The sequence below is a fragment of the Mauremys mutica genome, chromosome 4 (assembly GCF_020497125.1).
Source record: "Mauremys mutica isolate MM-2020 ecotype Southern chromosome 4, ASM2049712v1, whole genome shotgun sequence".
In the NCBI taxonomy this organism is placed as follows: domain Eukaryota; kingdom Metazoa; phylum Chordata; order Testudines; family Geoemydidae; genus Mauremys; species Mauremys mutica.
In genome coordinates this window covers 127,757,076-127,774,278 of record NC_059075.1, presented here as the reverse complement: position 1 = coordinate 127,774,278, position 17,203 = coordinate 127,757,076, and the positions used below count along the sequence as shown (strand labels likewise).

Sequence of the window (17,203 nt, the reverse complement as noted above, 5' to 3'; positions counted from 1 at the left end):
AGGTGCCCAATTTAAGATAAGCTGGGACTGATTTTGAGAGGTGTCCAGCACCTGCAATTCCCACTGACTTAACTTGGCATTTTGGCTGCTGACCACCTCAACGTGGCATCCAGAATCAGCGGCCACTTTTTAATCTGGCCCAAAACATCAGCGTTCTTTAAAGCGAAGGGTCAGTGCTGTCTGCCCCCAGCCAGAGCACAATTCGGGGGTGGGGTACTAATGGACCTGAGTCCCCACCTGCAGTACTCTCTGCTATTCCAGTCCTGGGTTTCCAGGCTGCTCTGCTGGTGTATGCCATTTCTCACCCACAACGCCCCCTGTACGGAAATGGAAAATCCATTTGTCACAGGGGAGTGGCCTCTGTAAATATCTTGCAAGTGGGTGGGGCCTAAAGAAAACTTACACTCCACTGAAGTTCACTAATTTTTTTTTTTAAATCTAGCCCCCTCTATGGTTGTGACAGTAACCTTCCAAATGTGGCCTGAAGCCATGAAGCTAGACAGATTCAGACTGGAAATAATTTTTTAACAGTGGGAGTAAATTTTTAATACTGAGGGCAATTAATCGTTGGAACAATTTGTCAGGGTTTATGATAGATTCTCTGTCACTAGCCATTTTTAAATCAGGATGGGCTGTTCTGAAAGATCTGCTCAATTTCAAACAGGAATTAATCCAGGAACGTCTTATGGCCTGTATTATGCAGGAGATCAGACAAGGTGATTGCAGTGGTCCCTCCTGGCCTTAGAATCTAAGATGTCTTTCTGAGTCTGGGAAGGAGAGGGTTGCAAACAGGACCCCTGGTACTTACTCCTTATAGGTTTGACAAGACCAGTCAATTTCAGTGCTGCTATTCAGGATCTGTGGACAACATTGATGCTTCCAGAAATCCATGTCAATTTCATGCTGCTGCTGCTTGGCAAATCTAGGATTAGTTGTGCGTAGGAGTTATTCAAGGGGAAGTAGAATCCAAAAAGAAATAAAAATTGAGGTTTGGGGAGGGGTAGAGTAGAATATATCTTCCCCGTCCCACTCCTTGCAATAGCCAGGAGTTGAGGGAGTAGCAGAGAGCTGCTTCCAGTAGCTAAAGGGGCCAGAATTTCGAATTGATCAGATATCAGCTTCTGGCCAGTGGGTATGAAAGATGGAGCCCCCAACCAGGATTGGAGGGCAGCACTCTTCCACAGTTGATGGGATGTAGCAAAGACGGTGGGGCTGGATCTGTAACCATGGCGCTGCCCCTGGACAGGTCAGTTACACTTACCCTTCACGTATATCTCTGGCTGGTATGGAAACATTTTCAAGCCCTGCACTAGTTCTCGGGGTTTTGGCATATGGAAGCCCCCTAGTCTTATCCCAGGTAACTTGATTTAAACCCATTGATCTGTCCGGACAGTTCCAGTCACTAGAGCAGATCTTCCCTAGAATGCTGACAAGATGCACAGGGTTCAGCAGAAATAGATTGAGAAGGTTAACAGCTCTGATGGAGAAATCAGAAATTGCTTCGCGTGGGGCCCACTGATCCAGAGTGGCAGATGCTTAGTGAGGATGGCCAGAGGCTGCACACGGAACTGAAGGGGAGGGTTGTTGCTGGTATGTCTGCCCTGCTGAGGGAGACTAGTGCCCTGGCCATGGTCTCAGCCCCTGGGTGAAGCCCATCTCACACGCTTGATTGCAGCCAACAAAAGCAACATTGATGCCAGGCATATGAATAGCCTTTGATTGGGGAGAAAGTGACCGACAAATGGGAAGTTTTCGAAGCCGCCAGTTTGGGATTGCAGGGCTAACTCCCCCAGGGTGCAGTGGTTTAATTCACCCATTTAATCAGCAAGCAGGAAACCTTGATTTAAATCCTCTATTTTAATCTTTTTTTTTAAGTTGTTTTCCTAAAGAATGGTTGATTCTCATTGCTTGGCCGCCGTTAAAACATGTCAATTGGCAATTAAGTATAGCCTTTACACTAAATTTGGTGCTTCTTTTTGCTAACCAGGTGGATACACTAAATCTATCCGTATTTAAGTAATTGCATAGCTTAATATATATTTATTCAGACTCTTAATTTTTACATTTGTTTATGTTAGGAATTGGTGAATGATGCATTTATTATTTAATAGGTGATACATTTTTTATTCATGATTTGCATCAAGCTGTACTTAGAAATTGAAATTCAATTGAAAATGCAGAAAACTAGCATTTTAAAATTGTTTTCAATAGTTCAGCAAAACTACCTTAAATGTGCTGGATGCATATCAAAACATGTTTTGTATTTATAACTAACTGATTTATTAAACGAAGTATTAGTGAATTGAACAGAAAGTTTCTGGTCATCGCGTCTTTCAGCCTTAGAACTAGTAGATCTCATCCTCTTGCACCTTATTTTATTCTTAACTTGGAAGAGGAAAACAAGCTTTCCTGCTGTTTCAACTCTGTTGGTTTCTTAACTTTGAACAAACTAGTAATTGAACTGAACTAGTTAAATAACCTGAAATGAAGAAGATATTCTCTCTGCATCTGCAGAAGAGGTTGCTGCTGTCAAAAGCTGATTTAGCACTTCAACAAACTCTGGTTTCAGGGGCTTACCCAGTGACTTCCACTAGTTGAGTGGTTTGATCTCCTTTAGAACTTCAGCAGAAAATGCATACTGCTTGCATGTTTTTTATTTAAACTATTTGAATAGATTATAAGTTTAGGTCTTAACTTAGGTTGTAATAGTTTCAAATAGGGTTGTTGTTTTTTTAAATTGTATTTGGTTTTTTTGTGTTGCTGGAAACATAACAAGTAGTCATGATTTAATTATAGAAGATCTTGAATTTTTATAGACCTTTTCAACCCAGTTGGAGCCCTGAAGCCAGGGGTTAGGCTGGAGGAAAATAGATGAGGATTTTCTCCCACAATTCCCCTGCTTGTGATGCCAAAATCAGTGGCCATCACAGTAGATCAGGTTCTGAAGATCTGTACTTCTCCTTTTTGTGCTTTAGGCAAAAGTGAAACAGTCTAACAGTGGTTGCATCTGAATATTCTTCCCTTAGCTTCAGAGTTAGTACTCCAGCTCAATGAGCTATTATGTCCAGTTCTGGGTGTCATACGTTAGGAAAGATGTGGACAAATTGGAGAGAGTCTAGAGGAGAGCAGCAAAAATCATAAAAGGTTTAGAAAACTTGACCTGTGAGGAAAGGTTAAAAAAAACTGGGCATGTTTAGTCTCGAGGAAAAAAAATTGAGGGGCGACCAGTTTACAAATATGTTAAGGGCTGTTATAAAGCAGACTGTGATCAATTGTTCTCCATGTCCACTGATGTTAGGACAAGAAGTAATACATTTAATCTGCAGCAAGAGAGATTTAGATTAAATAGTAGGGAAACTTTCTAACTCTAAGAGGACTTAAGCTCTGGAACAGGCTTCCAAAGGAGGTTATAGAATCCCCGTCACTGGAGGTTTTTAAGAAAGCTTGGACACACACTTTTCAGGGTGGGCTAGGTTTACGTGGTTCTGCCTCAGCACACGGGGTGGGACTTGACCTCTCAAGGTCCCTTTCAGCCTGACATTTCTATGATTCTATGAATAGCTGGCACTGTAGCTACAAACCAGTGCATATTGGCAGTAATGGCCCTGGCCTGTTATGAGTGGAGTTCCCCATGTGGTCCCAGAAGCGTGCATCCCACTCCCAGCCACTGGGCAGTATCTGTTCTCTGTAGGATACCTGGTTCTGATTTGCAGTGGTTTTGCTGCTGGCATTGGTCACACACCCCAGGACATGGCTAAAGGGGGTAGAATATTTGGGGCATGTTACAGGACAGTCCTTGCAGAACATCTTGGCTAGGATTTAATAATAGCTACAGTTAAGTCTTGTTCCACCGCAGTCTGCCCAGTGTCGTCAGGCTGGGAAGTTTAGATGCTTTGTGCTGACCTGAGGGTTTGCAGGTCCCCAGCCCTGTGATATGGCTGACTCAGTGTGGTTTGTTCCTTGCAGTCAGGGCAGTTCAATGAAGACATGATCCCAACGGTGGGCTTCAACATGAGGAAGATCACCAAGGGAAACGTCACCATAAAGGTAAGATTCAGGCAGCTCCTCTACAGTGGCTGTTGGATGGAGAGACGGGGTGGGGAAAATCTAGAGATTCGCAAGCTGTTGTGCAGCAGATTATTGGGGTGTAAATAATACTGACTAATGTTTCAGTCAGGAGACTTAAAAATAGACCTGCCTCCACACTAGTTCAGTCTGGAAGGTTTTAGATTGCTGCAGCTCCCCTAAAGCTGTGTCAGGTGTATTGGGATGCAAGTTATTCCAGGCTCCTGCAGTAAAGGGCTGCTGGCCAGGCTGCAGTAACGTGGGATTTCCTGATGGCATTCATCCTGCTCTTGGTATTTCCCCAGGCTAGCATGGGCAGGTAACTTTGTCCATGACAGAGGCTGGACCGGTATTTTGCTGAGAAGAGAAGGGAGAGGCTGCGGGTCCTGGAAGAAGGAGCCCATTGGAGCTGTGGGGCTGCAGTCCATGATTCATAGCATTTGTGTCTCAGCAATCAGACAAATAGCACGCTCTTCACCCCTCCACTCCTCCAGATGCACCTGGATGGAAAATCAGAAAATCTTGAGTTAGTCAGCACTTCTCATCACTATGAAGATTCTGTGCCTTTGGTTGCTGCTCATGGGTTTTGAGGACAAAATGTGGTCCTCGAAACATGTGAACTCTTCAGTGAGGGGGAAATTCCTCCATCATCCTAGCATTGTGAACACAGAGAGAACCCCACCAGGCTCCCTGGGACACTAGGCCTTAGACCCCAGCCCTTGCAGGAAGTAGCTGTGAGTGGACAGAACGTTCTGGCTAATTGCATATAAATGAACAAAGCTCTGCACCCAGCTGTGCTTATGAATTCCACAAACCTGCCACCATGGAGCAAGGTGACGCCTTGTGTCGGGCTCATCAACAGGGGGAGAAGGGGTAAGAGTTTGAGTAGGGGTGTGCAAAATCCATTTCAGCTGGGCTCCCAAGATCCACTTCTGCTTTTTGATATTCCTTCTTTCCTGGTCCATGTGCTTCCTGACTCTGCCTCTCTTTCCCACAGCTCTGGGACATCGGTGGTCAGCCTCGTTTCCGTAGCATGTGGGAGCGATATTGCCGCGGAGTCAGTGCCATTGTGTAAGTATCCCCCAGCTGTGCTCACACTCCATCGCAGACGTTCCAGGGCTGCTGAGCACTGGAGAGCCTTTAATTCAGCAAGGGACAGTATTAGAGGATAGGCTCTCAAACAGTGTCTCTTGGTTGAGGGTTGGCAGGACCTTTGGGGCTGTGTCCAGTGGGTGTTGTGCTCGCCCAGGTTGAACACTTTGCTAATCCTAGGGTGCGGAGATCCTCTGCTGGGAATCAGGCCTTTAGCACTGAATTCGCTCTTCCCAGTGCAGCCGGAGCCCTGGGAAGGGCTGTTGCTGTGCTTTTAGTACCCGGCATCAGGTGTAAGAGGTTCTCCTCCTGGGGATAGGAAGTCTTATGAATGTATCTGCTTAGTGCAGGAATCCCAGTGTTCTGGTGGGTTTACCAGTCTCCCCAACCCACCATGGACTGGTGCCCTAGGTAGTAAAATTACTCTTGGGCGTGATGTTGTCCAGGCTAATGGCATTTTGGGTTGTATAAGTAGGGGCATTTCCAGCAGATGGAGGGATGTGATCATTCCCCTCTACTCAGCACTGGTGAGGCCTCATTTGGAGTACTGTGTCCAGTTTTGGGCCCCACACTACAAGAAGGATGTGGATAAATTGGAGAGAGTCCAGCGGAGGGCAACAAAAATGATTAGGGGGCTGGAGCACATGACTTATGAGGAGAGGCTGAGGGAACTGGGATTGTTTAGCCTGCAGAAGAGAAGAATGAGGGGGGATTTGATAGCTGCTTTCAACTACCTGAAAGGGGGTTCCAAAGAGGATGGATCTAGATTGTTCTCAGTGGTAGAAGATGACAGAACAAGGAGTAATGGTCTCAAGTTGTAGAGGGGGAGGTTTAGGCTGGATATTAGGAAAAACTTTTTCACTAGTAGGGTGGTGAAGAACTGGAATGGGTTACCTAGGGAGGTGGTGGAATCTCCTTCCTTAGAGGTTTTTAAGGTCAGGCTTGACAAATCCCTGGCTGGGATGATTTAGTTGGGTTTGGTCCTGCTTTGAGCAGGGGGTTGGACTAGATGACCTTCTGAGGTCCCTTCCAACCCTGAGATTCTATGATTCTATGATAACAGGCTCTTGTGCTCCTGACTGAAGATCGGCTGTCTTTGCTGATGCTACTAGATCTTTTTGTTCCTGAGGTGCTAGTCGCTCATTTGAAGGGGGCCTGGTGAAGGTGGACCGACTACCCTTGGGTGGCTCAGCTCATTCTGTAGGGTGGTCCCAGGGGATAGCTATAGGCAGCTGCTTTTCCTTCCCAAGGCCTCTTATACTGCTTGGCAAATTCTGTGTTTATGAGAAGCAGCAGCCTTCAATCGATCTTCGTTCACAATTGTAAACAAATTCCCTTTGCCTGAGTCTACCCCCCTTTTGTGGTCCTGCTTGTGAACATTTTGGGGCTTGAGTTTACTGGTAGCAATGTCTGTGGAAACAGCAGGCCTAGTAGACTATTCATGGTGAGCGGTCCTGAAAAATGAGCCGCATGTGTTCAGTCAAAGCAGCACAGATCTTTCATATCAAATACATGCAAACTGTACACCAGCAAGCCACAAACAAGAGTTATTCAGACTGTAACAAATGTTGTTGAGAAACTCAATCCACATAAGATGTCTGTAAGCAGAAAGAGGTGCTCTCTAAATGCGAGGACATCATTATTTGCCCAACTCAAGTCCCCTAATCTCACCACGTTCGGTATCCTCATTTACGTGTGGCTGCTCAGAAGAGTTTGGTGACATGAGTTACGGTGTCATAAATATGCCGATGACACCTCCTTTCATCAGACAGGGACGGAATAGACTCTTTGTTCTTCTGCTGCCTGGCCGAGACTGAGGCCTGGATGAAAGCCAGAGTTTAGCGGATTTAGACTCAGCCCAGATGAGGCAGAGATGAAAGTGACTGGCACAGAGAAGCACCTTGAGGATCTGAGGAAATGTATAGTTTTTCCCTTAACTGAGAGTGTCTTGTTAGTTGTTGTTTGGCTTGCAGTCTCCAGGTCTAACCAGGCACCGGTCTGCAGCTGGAGCCAGAAATGCCCTCTGTCACTGACACCTGCCATTCCCGCTCTGATAGAACCTGCATCTATCATCAGTGCATTGCTGCTTCTAGGCTGGATTACTGCCACATGTGCTGTCTGGACTGACATCGAAGGCCACTCAGACACCACCCTTCCTGTGCTCTGCAACCCCAGCTGGGTTTTAGCAGGAACGGGGCAGTTCTTTGTCCTGTTGGTGACCCTCCCAGATGCCTGGGAGGGGGGATCTCCGTAGCAGGCTCTCCCTCTGGAGATACGACTGAGCCCAGCCTGACCACATTTAGAACTGGATAGCTGTCATTGCTCTGTAGACTCTCTGGCATTCAGCCCACTGCCCTGGGCTTCCCCACCTCTGCGGTCAGCTGTCTGGATGGGGTTATGGAGCACAGTGTATGCTGCTTTTCTGGGAAAAAGCACAGTGAAGTGCCCCCAGCCACCAGGGTGTTAGATGCTGCAGAAATGCTTATAAGAATCTAAAAGAGCAAGAGCCGCTTTCTATAGGGCACCCAAAAGCAGGGCACAGTTCCTGCACCCACTGGCTTTTCAGCTACACTGATGCACGGTGTGCCTGATGCTGCTGCACACGGTAAACTAAGGGTATGTCTGTGCTCCAGCTGTGCCCCTGTAGCATGGATCCTTCCTACCTTGGTGGAAGGGGTTTTTCCATTGATGTAGTTAATCCGCTTCTCTGAAAGGCTGTGGCTGGATGCATGGAAGAATCTTCGTCAACCCCTAGCCATGTCTACACTGAGGGTTAGGGTGACTTAACTGCGGCGCTCAAGGCACAAAATGTTTCACATCCCTGAGCGCCATAACTCGGGTGATCTAATTTGTAAGTGTAGGCAAGGCTGAGGTTGCCTCTGTAGCAGAAGGCGCTGGGTGAGTCGAAGTTATTTCTATGCCCATGAGGATTCCTGGCTCTCAGCAGGGGAAAGGTTAATGACTGGCTTTGCAGTCCTGAGGGATGGAGGTGGATTGGCCCCCACAAGGACCCATCCGGGGTTTCCCAAAGGGTGCTAAGAGCCCAGAGGTGCCAAGGGAAGTGTGTGGGTCACTGACATGTGGTGAGTACCAGGGGGCTAATCTGAAATGCTTCAGAGAGAGAGTGGTAACTCCGATCTGCTTCATAGCGTAGATTTATACTGACCGGTCAGGAAGCTGGCCCAGTGGAGAGTAGCAGCTCTCTAAAGAGGCCTGAGTACTTGGTAATGGAGAGAGGTGGTAGGGACTCTGGTGGTTTCGTGCTCCTCAGGCGGGATTCATTCGATCTTCCTCTTCCAGTGGCCCAGGCTCACTGATAATGTCTTTCCCCATTCCAGGTACATGGTGGATGCTGCAGACCAGGAGAAGATCGAGGCCTCAAAGAATGAACTTCACAACCTGCTTGACAAGCCGCAGCTCCAAGGCATCCCTGTAAGCACTCTCCAGTCCTGGGACAGAGGGAGACAGTGGGGAGCAGACAGATCTCATAGGCTGGTCCCCAGTCGTTAGGGTGGGTGGTCTCTGGTTGCTTGGTCACACATGCTGCAAAGCAGGTTCTGTGATAGCATCTCACTCGTTCGTCTGTAGAAATAGCCTTGTGAGGTGATGCTCTCCAGGCTGGGGCTGGGCTGGAAGGTGACTTCTTTGGAAAGTTTGAGGAAGATCATGACCAACTTCCCATAACCCTACAGACCATTAAACCCCCTGGTCCCATTGGTGGGCCCACCGGATGCTCAGAAGTGGCTGGACTGGAGGCAATGAGTGTAGATAATGACCTGTCCATGGCCCATTGAGTGGGGATTATAAGTGATTGATTGACACACCCACTGAGCATGCTCAAGAGGGAGAGCTGCCATTCAGAATGCAAGTCTTGTTTGTGACATCGCAGTCAGGTTTTTGGCTGGAAAGTAAAGGCTCAGAGGTGCTGCTGGGGCAGTTTGCAAGATGCTAATTGTAATGTCTTTACCCTGAGATGGGGATCGATGCTTCAGAAATGCAGAGGGGGTGCAGCTCCATGCAGCACGTAAAGCACATGATCTCAGTCCAAAAACCGCCATAGCAATTCCTCCACCCCAGCATATCCTGGGAGAGGAGCACTTAGGCAGCTGGCTTTCACTGGCTGGCAGGAATTCCCTGGGAGGCGGGGAGGTTTTCATTCCTTCACACCAACGAATTTTCTGTTAAAACTATAGTTAGGTTGCCGGACTCCCCGTCCCTCCCCCGGCCTGGGCACAGTCAAAACTGGCTCGGTGTGGCTCTGGGACTGGGAATGCTGACACTGTCTTTTCCCCCCCTACAGGTTCTAGTGCTTGGGAACAAGCGAGATCTCGCTGGTGCCTTGGATGAGAAAGAGCTTATTGAGAAGATGTAAGTACCGCTCACTGCCTCCCCTTCCGGCGGCAGATGTTGTCCGTCTGTCTCCGGCTGCGTGTGCCTCTCAACAAAGGCTGGGGTGGGACTGTAACAGAGTTTGCTTAGCTGTTGCTTTGGGGACGCTGAGTCTCTGTGTATTGCTTAGTAGGATTCTCAGGGGTCTGATCCACGTGGCTGCTAAGGGATTAATGAAGGTGTCTGGTGCATGGGATTGCGGGAGCTTCTCCCAGGGTGCTGGAGAGGCCTTCCCAGAGCAACAGTGGAAAGGGCTCCCCCACCATGGAGGGCAGCAAGCATTGCTCCCCAAAATGCCCCTATCCCTCCCCATGACCCCAACCTCATGGCTTCTCTGCCCAACTCCCTAAAGATGTTCCCCCTCCACCAGCTCCCACCCCTAACAACATGGCCTTTGGCTAGGGGAGGGGGGCTGCTGTAACCCTCTCCAGCATGTGCAGAGCCCTGATCCCTTCCTGCTAGCTCACTGCTGGGGAGTTGCTCTGCGATGGTTTGTCAGCAGGAGGCGCTATTGTGAAAAGGAGCACGGGTTTCTGGCTCCGCCTGGGGATGCTTCTGCAATCCAGCAGCGCAAGGTGCTCCCCCCTTACATGGGTCAGGGCCTGGAAGCCTTTTGGGCAGAGAAGGTTTGTTCATCTCCACGATCCCTTCATGATAACAGAGCTGTGCCGAGGCTCCCCAGCCTGGGTCCTGCTGTGAAGCCATCGCATCCCATTTGTAACACCTCTCTGTGCAGTCCCAAGCAAAGGCCTGTGTTGGCAGCCCAGACAGTGACCAGCGAGGCAGTTGGTTTGGGGAAACATGTCCTAGGTACTCTGCTTTGCCCCTCTGCAGTAGCTTTTTTGCTGTTACATAAGTATCTACACTTCTCCGTGCGCCACAGACCTGGGGAAGCCTTGTTACCCAGTGCCAGGAGCTGGAAAGGGGAGCCGAGGGCCCTGGGTTATGTCCTTCCTCTGCCCCACACTCTCTGTGTGACCTTGGGCAGGGCCTCAGCTGTAGAATGGGGCTAATCTCCAGTCTGTGTGGAGCTGACCTCCCCTTGGCTGAAAATTGCTATGTCAGGGCAAAGATGGTAATTTTGCTTGAGCTTTTCTCATAGGCCACATGGTGGCGCCAGAGACACATCTTGACTCTTATTGCAGTCCAATTGGGGTGCGTCTACACTGCACAGTTAACCTGGGTGATTGTCACCTGGGTCTGAGCCCCCAGGTTAGCCTGGAAAAGCCCTACCCACTTCACTGTGTCTGCACTCACCCCGTGCTGAGCCGCTCGAGGCTTCCTTCCCAGTCCATTGCAGGAGGCGTTATGGGATGGGCCCTGGAGGTAACGCAGCACATAAATGTTTTTTGCCTGCGTCCTCACTGCAAAATGGGCAGGTTTCAGCTCGAGGTAAATCACAGCCTGGGCTCTAACCCTGCCCCCTAACCTGGTCAGCTAGCCTGGGCTTAAGGCACTTGCAAATCCAGGTCCGAGGCGTTTGTGTGAATGGGGTGTGTTGTGTAGTGGTGGGGGTAAGAGCCTGGGTTAACTGCAGTGAAGATGTACCCTTAGACTCCTGCAGCCCGAGTGGTAGGAGAGCATTTCCACAGGCTCCCACCTTGGGACACAGCACAGCCAAGGAGCTCTTTGCAAACGGCCGACAAAGTCCTTCAAAGGCTCCGCTGCTCTGTCGAGGCTGGAGCCAGGGCCGTGACATGCAGCCCTTCTGTGCCCGCTGCTGTGGTAGTAATACTTAAGCATTTGATAATGGTGGGTCACTCTTGTCCCCTTTCCAGTGGGGAAGCTAAGGCAGAGAGGGGACATGCTGGCTGAGTCTAGCTTGGTGCCATCGGTAGGGCCCTGATTCTTGTCTCCTGTATGGTTGTGGAATGAGCTGTAATAGCTGCTGGGTAATACACAGCCTGCCCTGTGGGCTCATGGTTGGGGGCCTTGTTCCATTTGTCAAGAACCTTTTATTTTCGGTTCTTTCATTGCGGCAAGACTGTTGGCCAGCCCCATCCTGAGCCAGCAGCGCTAGAAGGTTATAGCAGGGGCCTCTGAGGGAGGGTGGAGTGCCCCCCCTAACAGAAGGGACGCTGCTCCCCCTGAGCCCTTGAGCCAGGCCAGCTGGAGCAGCTGGAGTCTGCACTGAGCAGTCTGCGCTCTCACGGCTCCATCTCTCCCGCAGGAACCTGTCTGCCATCCAAGATCGAGAGATTTGTTGCTATTCCATCTCCTGCAAAGAAAAGGACAATATTGGTGAGTGCTAGGCCGTGGTCTACAGGGAGCCGGAGGGAGGGGACAAGCTGGGCTCAATTTCAGGTTGTGCAGTGAATTCAGCCCCTGGTATTCTGGCTCCTAAGCCCATTAGGCTCATGACTAGGCAAATAGGGCAGAAGTGTCATTTCTCAGCTGTTCGTGGCCTACACTCCCCATCCCAAAGGCAGGTGTGGGCAGTGCCCAAGGAGCTGTGCCCAATGTTTCCAGGCTGTGGGGGACACTGCCACAGAGTAGTGGCTGAAATGCAGCAGTGAACAGCTGTGTTAGAGAAGGTGCCAGTCTCTGAGCCCCCAGGGAGACCCCGCCGACCCCTTCCCCTGAGCCCCACATTGGAGGGGGTGGTGGAGGGGCTCCCTGCCCTTTGCGAGCGGTAACTCTGTGTGTTGCCTTTGCAGACATCACCCTACAGTGGCTTATTCAGCACTCAAAGTCCAGGAGAAGCTGAGAGCCCTGGGACCACGCCTCGGAGCGGGGAAGATGCCATTGTCCAAGCCCCCTTCTCTCTGTCCCCTGCTCTGTCCCTCTCTCTCCATCTCTCTCTAGATGGGTATTTTTAGGGGACCCCAGGCTCTGCTCCTGCTGAGACGGAGCTCCTGTTTTTATTGTAAAGAAGCTGTCGGACTCCTCTGTCTCTCTCCCCCTCTCGTTTTGGCACTGTTCTGTTGTGGTCGATGTGTATACAGTATATATATATATGTATATATATATTTTAATTTAAGCAATGACGCTGTTACTAAACTGGGCCCTGTGACTTGTAGAAGTGCTGGAGGTGATTGAGCCTCCAAGGCAGTATTGGGAGGGTGGCGTGGGAGCGGAGCGGCTTGGCTGGGCCATTCCATGCTGAATGCAGGCTCCCATGGGGACGTCCCCCCAACCCTGAGGCCCTTGGGCCCCTCTGGTATCTTCACTAGGTCTGGTTCCCCCTCCTCCCCCCCCCCAAGCCTCTGGAGCTCCCGCTGCCCCATGCCCACCCCCGCTCTCCGTGCTGCAGGTAGACACAGCCCTTGGGGGCAGGGCAGTGGGGATGTTTGAGGCCAGCAGTCTTGACCAGGCTGTGGGGAGTCAGTGCTGTGCCCGTCTGCAGAGCCACCCCTCCTGCCCCTAGACCTCTGCCCTTTCCTCAGGCACTCGGCCTTGCGGTCCCATGCTCAGGCAGGGATTGGGCACTGGCTGGGAGGGGCAGGGGCAACTCCCTCCCTCTCCTCTCTCCTTTCTGCAACCCAGGCCCCAAAGTCTCCACAAGTGACTCACTCCTGCCTGCTCCCCTGGCTGTGGAGGAACGTGGGGGCACTCTGCCATTCCCCCAGGTTGCTTTGGGGGTTCTCCAGCTCCTTAGAAGCTCTCTGGGTGGGACGAGCTGTGCGGCATGGGGGTGAGCTGGTACCTGCGGGCCAGTGACCAGCGCCTGGGGAACGCTCTCTGTGCCCAGAGCTGTGGAGGGGCTGTGGCACCTGCTGACCCAGGTCCTGCCTAGGCCTGTGCATAGGGGTGGTGTGCAGCACGCACACATTCACCTGCTCTCTCGTGGCCTGTGCCATTGGCTCTGCCATGGGGTCGGGCCCCCGCTTTGCTTAGGGGAGGGGTCATCGCTGTTGCAATTGCTGTAGAACTGAAGCCAAGGACAAAGCAGGTTCCCCTCCTGCTGCAGCCCAGAACGGGGGTGTCTGCCCCAGTTCATGTGCATGCCTCATACCCAGGAGATCAAGGGCTCAGGCTCTGGGGACCCAGAGATGGGAAAACCCCTTCCGGCCTTGTCCATCTCCATGGGCCCAGGGTGGGATTGTGCCCTGCAGAGGGGGCACAGCCGGGAGTGCTGGCACAGGGGCACGTCAAGGGGGTGTTGGCCTCTCTCCCAGTATGCAGGGGCCAGAGGAAAGGCCTATCTCAGTGGAACAGCAGGGCTGATGGGCTGTGTGTGATGTCAAGGTGGAATTCCTTGCCCTCTGCAGCCCAAACTCCAAGCAGGTCTCCTCTCTGGCCGTGGCAGGGAGGGGAAGTGCCAGCCAGGCCTGGAAGGAGGGGAAAGGAGCCCCAGTTTGCTCCAGCCCATGTGACTTTTGTCTTGTGCTGGAGCCTGCTCTCCTTGCACTGGAGATGGCCCAGAGCAGACTGGGGGTGAAGTGATGGGATCCTAGGAAGGGCTATGAGCCTGCTGCTGTGCCCAGCCTGCCTCTTTCTGCCTGAGGGAGCTGCCTGTAATCCAGGCACAGTCACGCCCTGCCCTGTCCAGTGTGTCAGCTCAGGGGCAGCTGAGAGTCCTGGGCTCCCTCCCCAGACCCCCATCTGCACAGAGCCGCTCCCGGGGAGGGGGGTCCAGCCTGCTTTGTTCTCCTCTCTTCTCATTTTCGCAGAATTGCACAAGGAGCCATTTCCATGGTTTATTTAATGAATTGTAAAGTGGTGTCATTATTCCTTTTTTAGGAGAGATTTTTTTGGCTCATATTGACCTTCTCTGGTGGGAAATGATTCTTGTAACTGTACCATTTTTTTTTCTTTTGGCCTCCTAATCATAATAAATTAACAGTTTTGTGTTGGGGGGTATTTGCTGTGGTCTCATTTCCTCTCCCCATCTCCCCAGCCTGGCAGTCGTCTCAGCACATGGTCCAGCTGCCAGGGCCGACTCACTGCCTTGCCCGAGAGAGCCCCGGTTTATTGCCCGAGGGCGAGAGCAGCTGGGGCTTTGTCACAGATGGCGGGTGTCATTCTGAGCAGTCCCCTCTCCCCCCCATATACCCCACTAGACTTAACCCCTTCATTGCCATAACTACATTAGCAGTTGAAGCGTCAGTTGTGCAGCAGTGTCAGCTCTTCCTGCTGGGGTAGAGATGACAGAGAAGGTGTGGGGGAAGTGACATCTCCCAGTGCCTCATGTCCTTGGCCCTCAAGGTGGAGCTGGAAGCTGGTAGCGCTCGTTTCCCACCCCCTCCCGCCCCCCCAAACGCTGCTCTCCAGCGGCTCCACACCCTCCTCCTCAGGCTCCCCTGTTCTCACTTCATGGTGCTCAGCCTGTGATGGTGGCTGTCGATGCCGCAGGCACAAACCTTGCCTTGGGAAAGGGCATTTAGCTGGGCAGAAGCTTTAGCTGGCTGCTTCTGGGGCGGTGAGACAAAGCCCTCAGCTTAGGGCAGCTCCCTTTCCTTAGCTTTGTTGACAGTGGGCCGTGCCCTGCTATGGGTCTGGGCTGTGGTGGGTTGAACACCTCTACCTCCAGCTCCCTCCCCCTGCTCTGCTCTGCTCTGCTCGCCCTCCAGCACGCAGGACAACTCCTTGCCCTTTGCTGACTTCTGAGGGCCCATGTCCTGCCAGTCTGGTCTGGGTAAGCCGGCCGGGCTGGGCCTGGCCCCCAGCAGTGGGAGCGGGATATGTGTCTTTAAAAGCAGCCTTGCTGCCAGCCAACCAGCTCTGGGCTGTGTGCGCCCTTCCCTCCCCCTCTCCCCCGTGCTCCTTTCCCTGGGCTGCTGCCCTTTCTGGGCCCATTTCAGAGGCTCTGAATAAGTGTTGGCGAGGGGCCCAGTGCTGCTGCAAGAAACTCAAGCTCCCATGGGCCCCCTTTCAGCACATCCCATCCTGGATCAGTGCAGTGAAGGCACCTCCCGGGGCGCGGGGAGGGGCAGAGCAGTGCCAGCCACTCCAGCAAGTCTCGGGGGATGCCAAATGCAGCACTCCAGCCCCAGCCAGCACTAGGGGAGGCTTTTCCCACAGTTGAAAGGTGCAGTGTGCTCCTGTCTCTGTGCATACCCAGTGCCCTTCTGTACCTGACTCTCTGCATGACAGCAGGGCATCCTGCCCCTGCCCTGTTGCACACCTGGAATTTCAGCAGCAGGTGTTGGCCTGGGGGGCAGATCACCAGGGCAGGAGCTGCCCCGAGCTATGAGGGCGCAGAGCCAGCATGGCCCCAGCCTGCTGGGCTGGAAATGTTTCTGCTGCAGGCTCCACTCCACAGCATTTGCCACCTTCCACTTGGCCAGAGCCTGGCGTAGCCTCGTGCCCCGTACTCATATGTGGCTCATGGCCTAGGCACTGGGCTGGCTGCCAGCAATGAAAGAGCTGGGTGGTTTGCTGACAGAAGCCCCCCCAAAGGCAAACATGCCCCATCCTACCTGGTGACCAGAACAGGGAATCTCCTCTTGCTGCTAACGTGTAGGAGGGAGTTGCTTTTGGCAGGGGATGGTGGGTGGAGTTCTACAGGTTCTTGGGCATTTGCGTGCAGAGGGATTGGTGCTAAGACTGTGCCATGGAGGGAGACCCTCTGATGAGGCAAGACTAGGGACCCTTCCTGCTATGGCAGAGAGGGAGCCTGTTGAGTGGAGATGGGCCTGAGAGGCTGGTGGAGCAAGGTGGGGATGTGGAGCATGAGACTCTCCAATAGAGGTGACCCCTGACTGCCCTGGGGTGGGGTGGATGTGAGATCCCCTCGCAGCTGAGTGCAATACTCCAGCCCCCTCCTAGCAATAGGCAAAGCCAGGGCCAGAGATCCTGTCCCGTCGGCCATAGGGGGCCCCTTGCTTGGGCAGGGTCCCCTGCCAGCTCATTACTGCTGTACAAAGGAGTCTCTCCTCTCCTGCCACGCTGGCTTTGGCCACTTTCTGTTCTCCATCCTACCCCTGGGGCCATTGGTGGGCTGGAGCAGGTGCCCCCCTGCGCTGGGGGCCCCACACGCTACTTTCAACCCTGTTTGCACACTGGGAGCCATCCCGGCCTCCGGCTGCCCCTCCCCGGCTTGCTTTTCTCAGCCGCGCCCCCCAGCTGGCTGGCCAGCCAGCCAGGCTTCCAAACAAGCCCTGCATTGTTCCCCCCCTGGCTCCAGCTCAGGACAAACCAGCACAGAATGAGCCACAGGAAGGCAGCGTCCCCCTGCCCTGCAGCCCTTGTCCTGCATGCGAGTCATAGCAGACCCTAGCCAGCTAGGAAACCCCTCCCCTCCCCAGTGTGTGGCAAGGGCTGTCCGGTCCAGAGGCTCCACTCCTGCACCATCGCTCCCAGCCCCGTGGGGTCTACTCCTCCAGCACACCACCAGGGCAGGGCAGCGCTTGGAAGGGAGTGAGGGGGCTGCGGAAGAGCGGCCCTCCCCCCCCATCACCTCCCCCAACACTCCATGCAAGGGCTGGGATGCTTGTCTAGCGACTCCCATGGCAGATACAACCAGGCAGCTGCAGCTTGGGTCTGCATGTGGATGCTTCCTCTGCCCCTCTACTCCATCCATGTAGGTATTAACCCTGTGCTCATCACACCCCCATGGCCCCCCCCCATTTCTCTGGCTGCCTCCACTCCCCCTGCTTCCCCTAGAGTCACGTTTTACTGCCCTAAGCTGATGCTGGTTGCAGAGGCCAGGGCCCGAAACCTCCATCTCCCACCGCCCCCCTCCCCCCCCCCCCCCACACACACACTTGGGCCG

At 52.6% G+C, this 17,203-nt stretch overlaps 1 protein-coding gene across 2 annotated transcripts in view; it reads left to right on the top strand.

Annotated features, from left to right (window-relative positions):
• Nucleotides 1-13,602, top strand: part of ARL8A (ADP ribosylation factor like GTPase 8A) — a 42,520-nt gene extending 28,918 nt beyond the window's left edge. For both annotated transcript variants that reach the window (XM_045015830.1, XM_045015831.1), the window contains exons 2-7: nucleotides 3,967-4,047; nucleotides 5,063-5,136; nucleotides 8,496-8,589; nucleotides 9,458-9,525; nucleotides 11,717-11,787; nucleotides 12,204-13,602. In XM_045015830.1, coding sequence (XP_044871765.1) covers nucleotides 3,967-4,047; nucleotides 5,063-5,136; nucleotides 8,496-8,589; nucleotides 9,458-9,525; nucleotides 11,717-11,787; nucleotides 12,204-12,253 — 438 coding nt within the window. In that variant the 3' untranslated portion in view covers nucleotides 12,254-13,602. The remainder of the gene's footprint in view (nucleotides 1-3,966; nucleotides 4,048-5,062; nucleotides 5,137-8,495; nucleotides 8,590-9,457; nucleotides 9,526-11,716; nucleotides 11,788-12,203) is intronic.
• The last annotated feature ends 3,601 nt before the right edge of the window (nucleotides 13,603-17,203 follow it).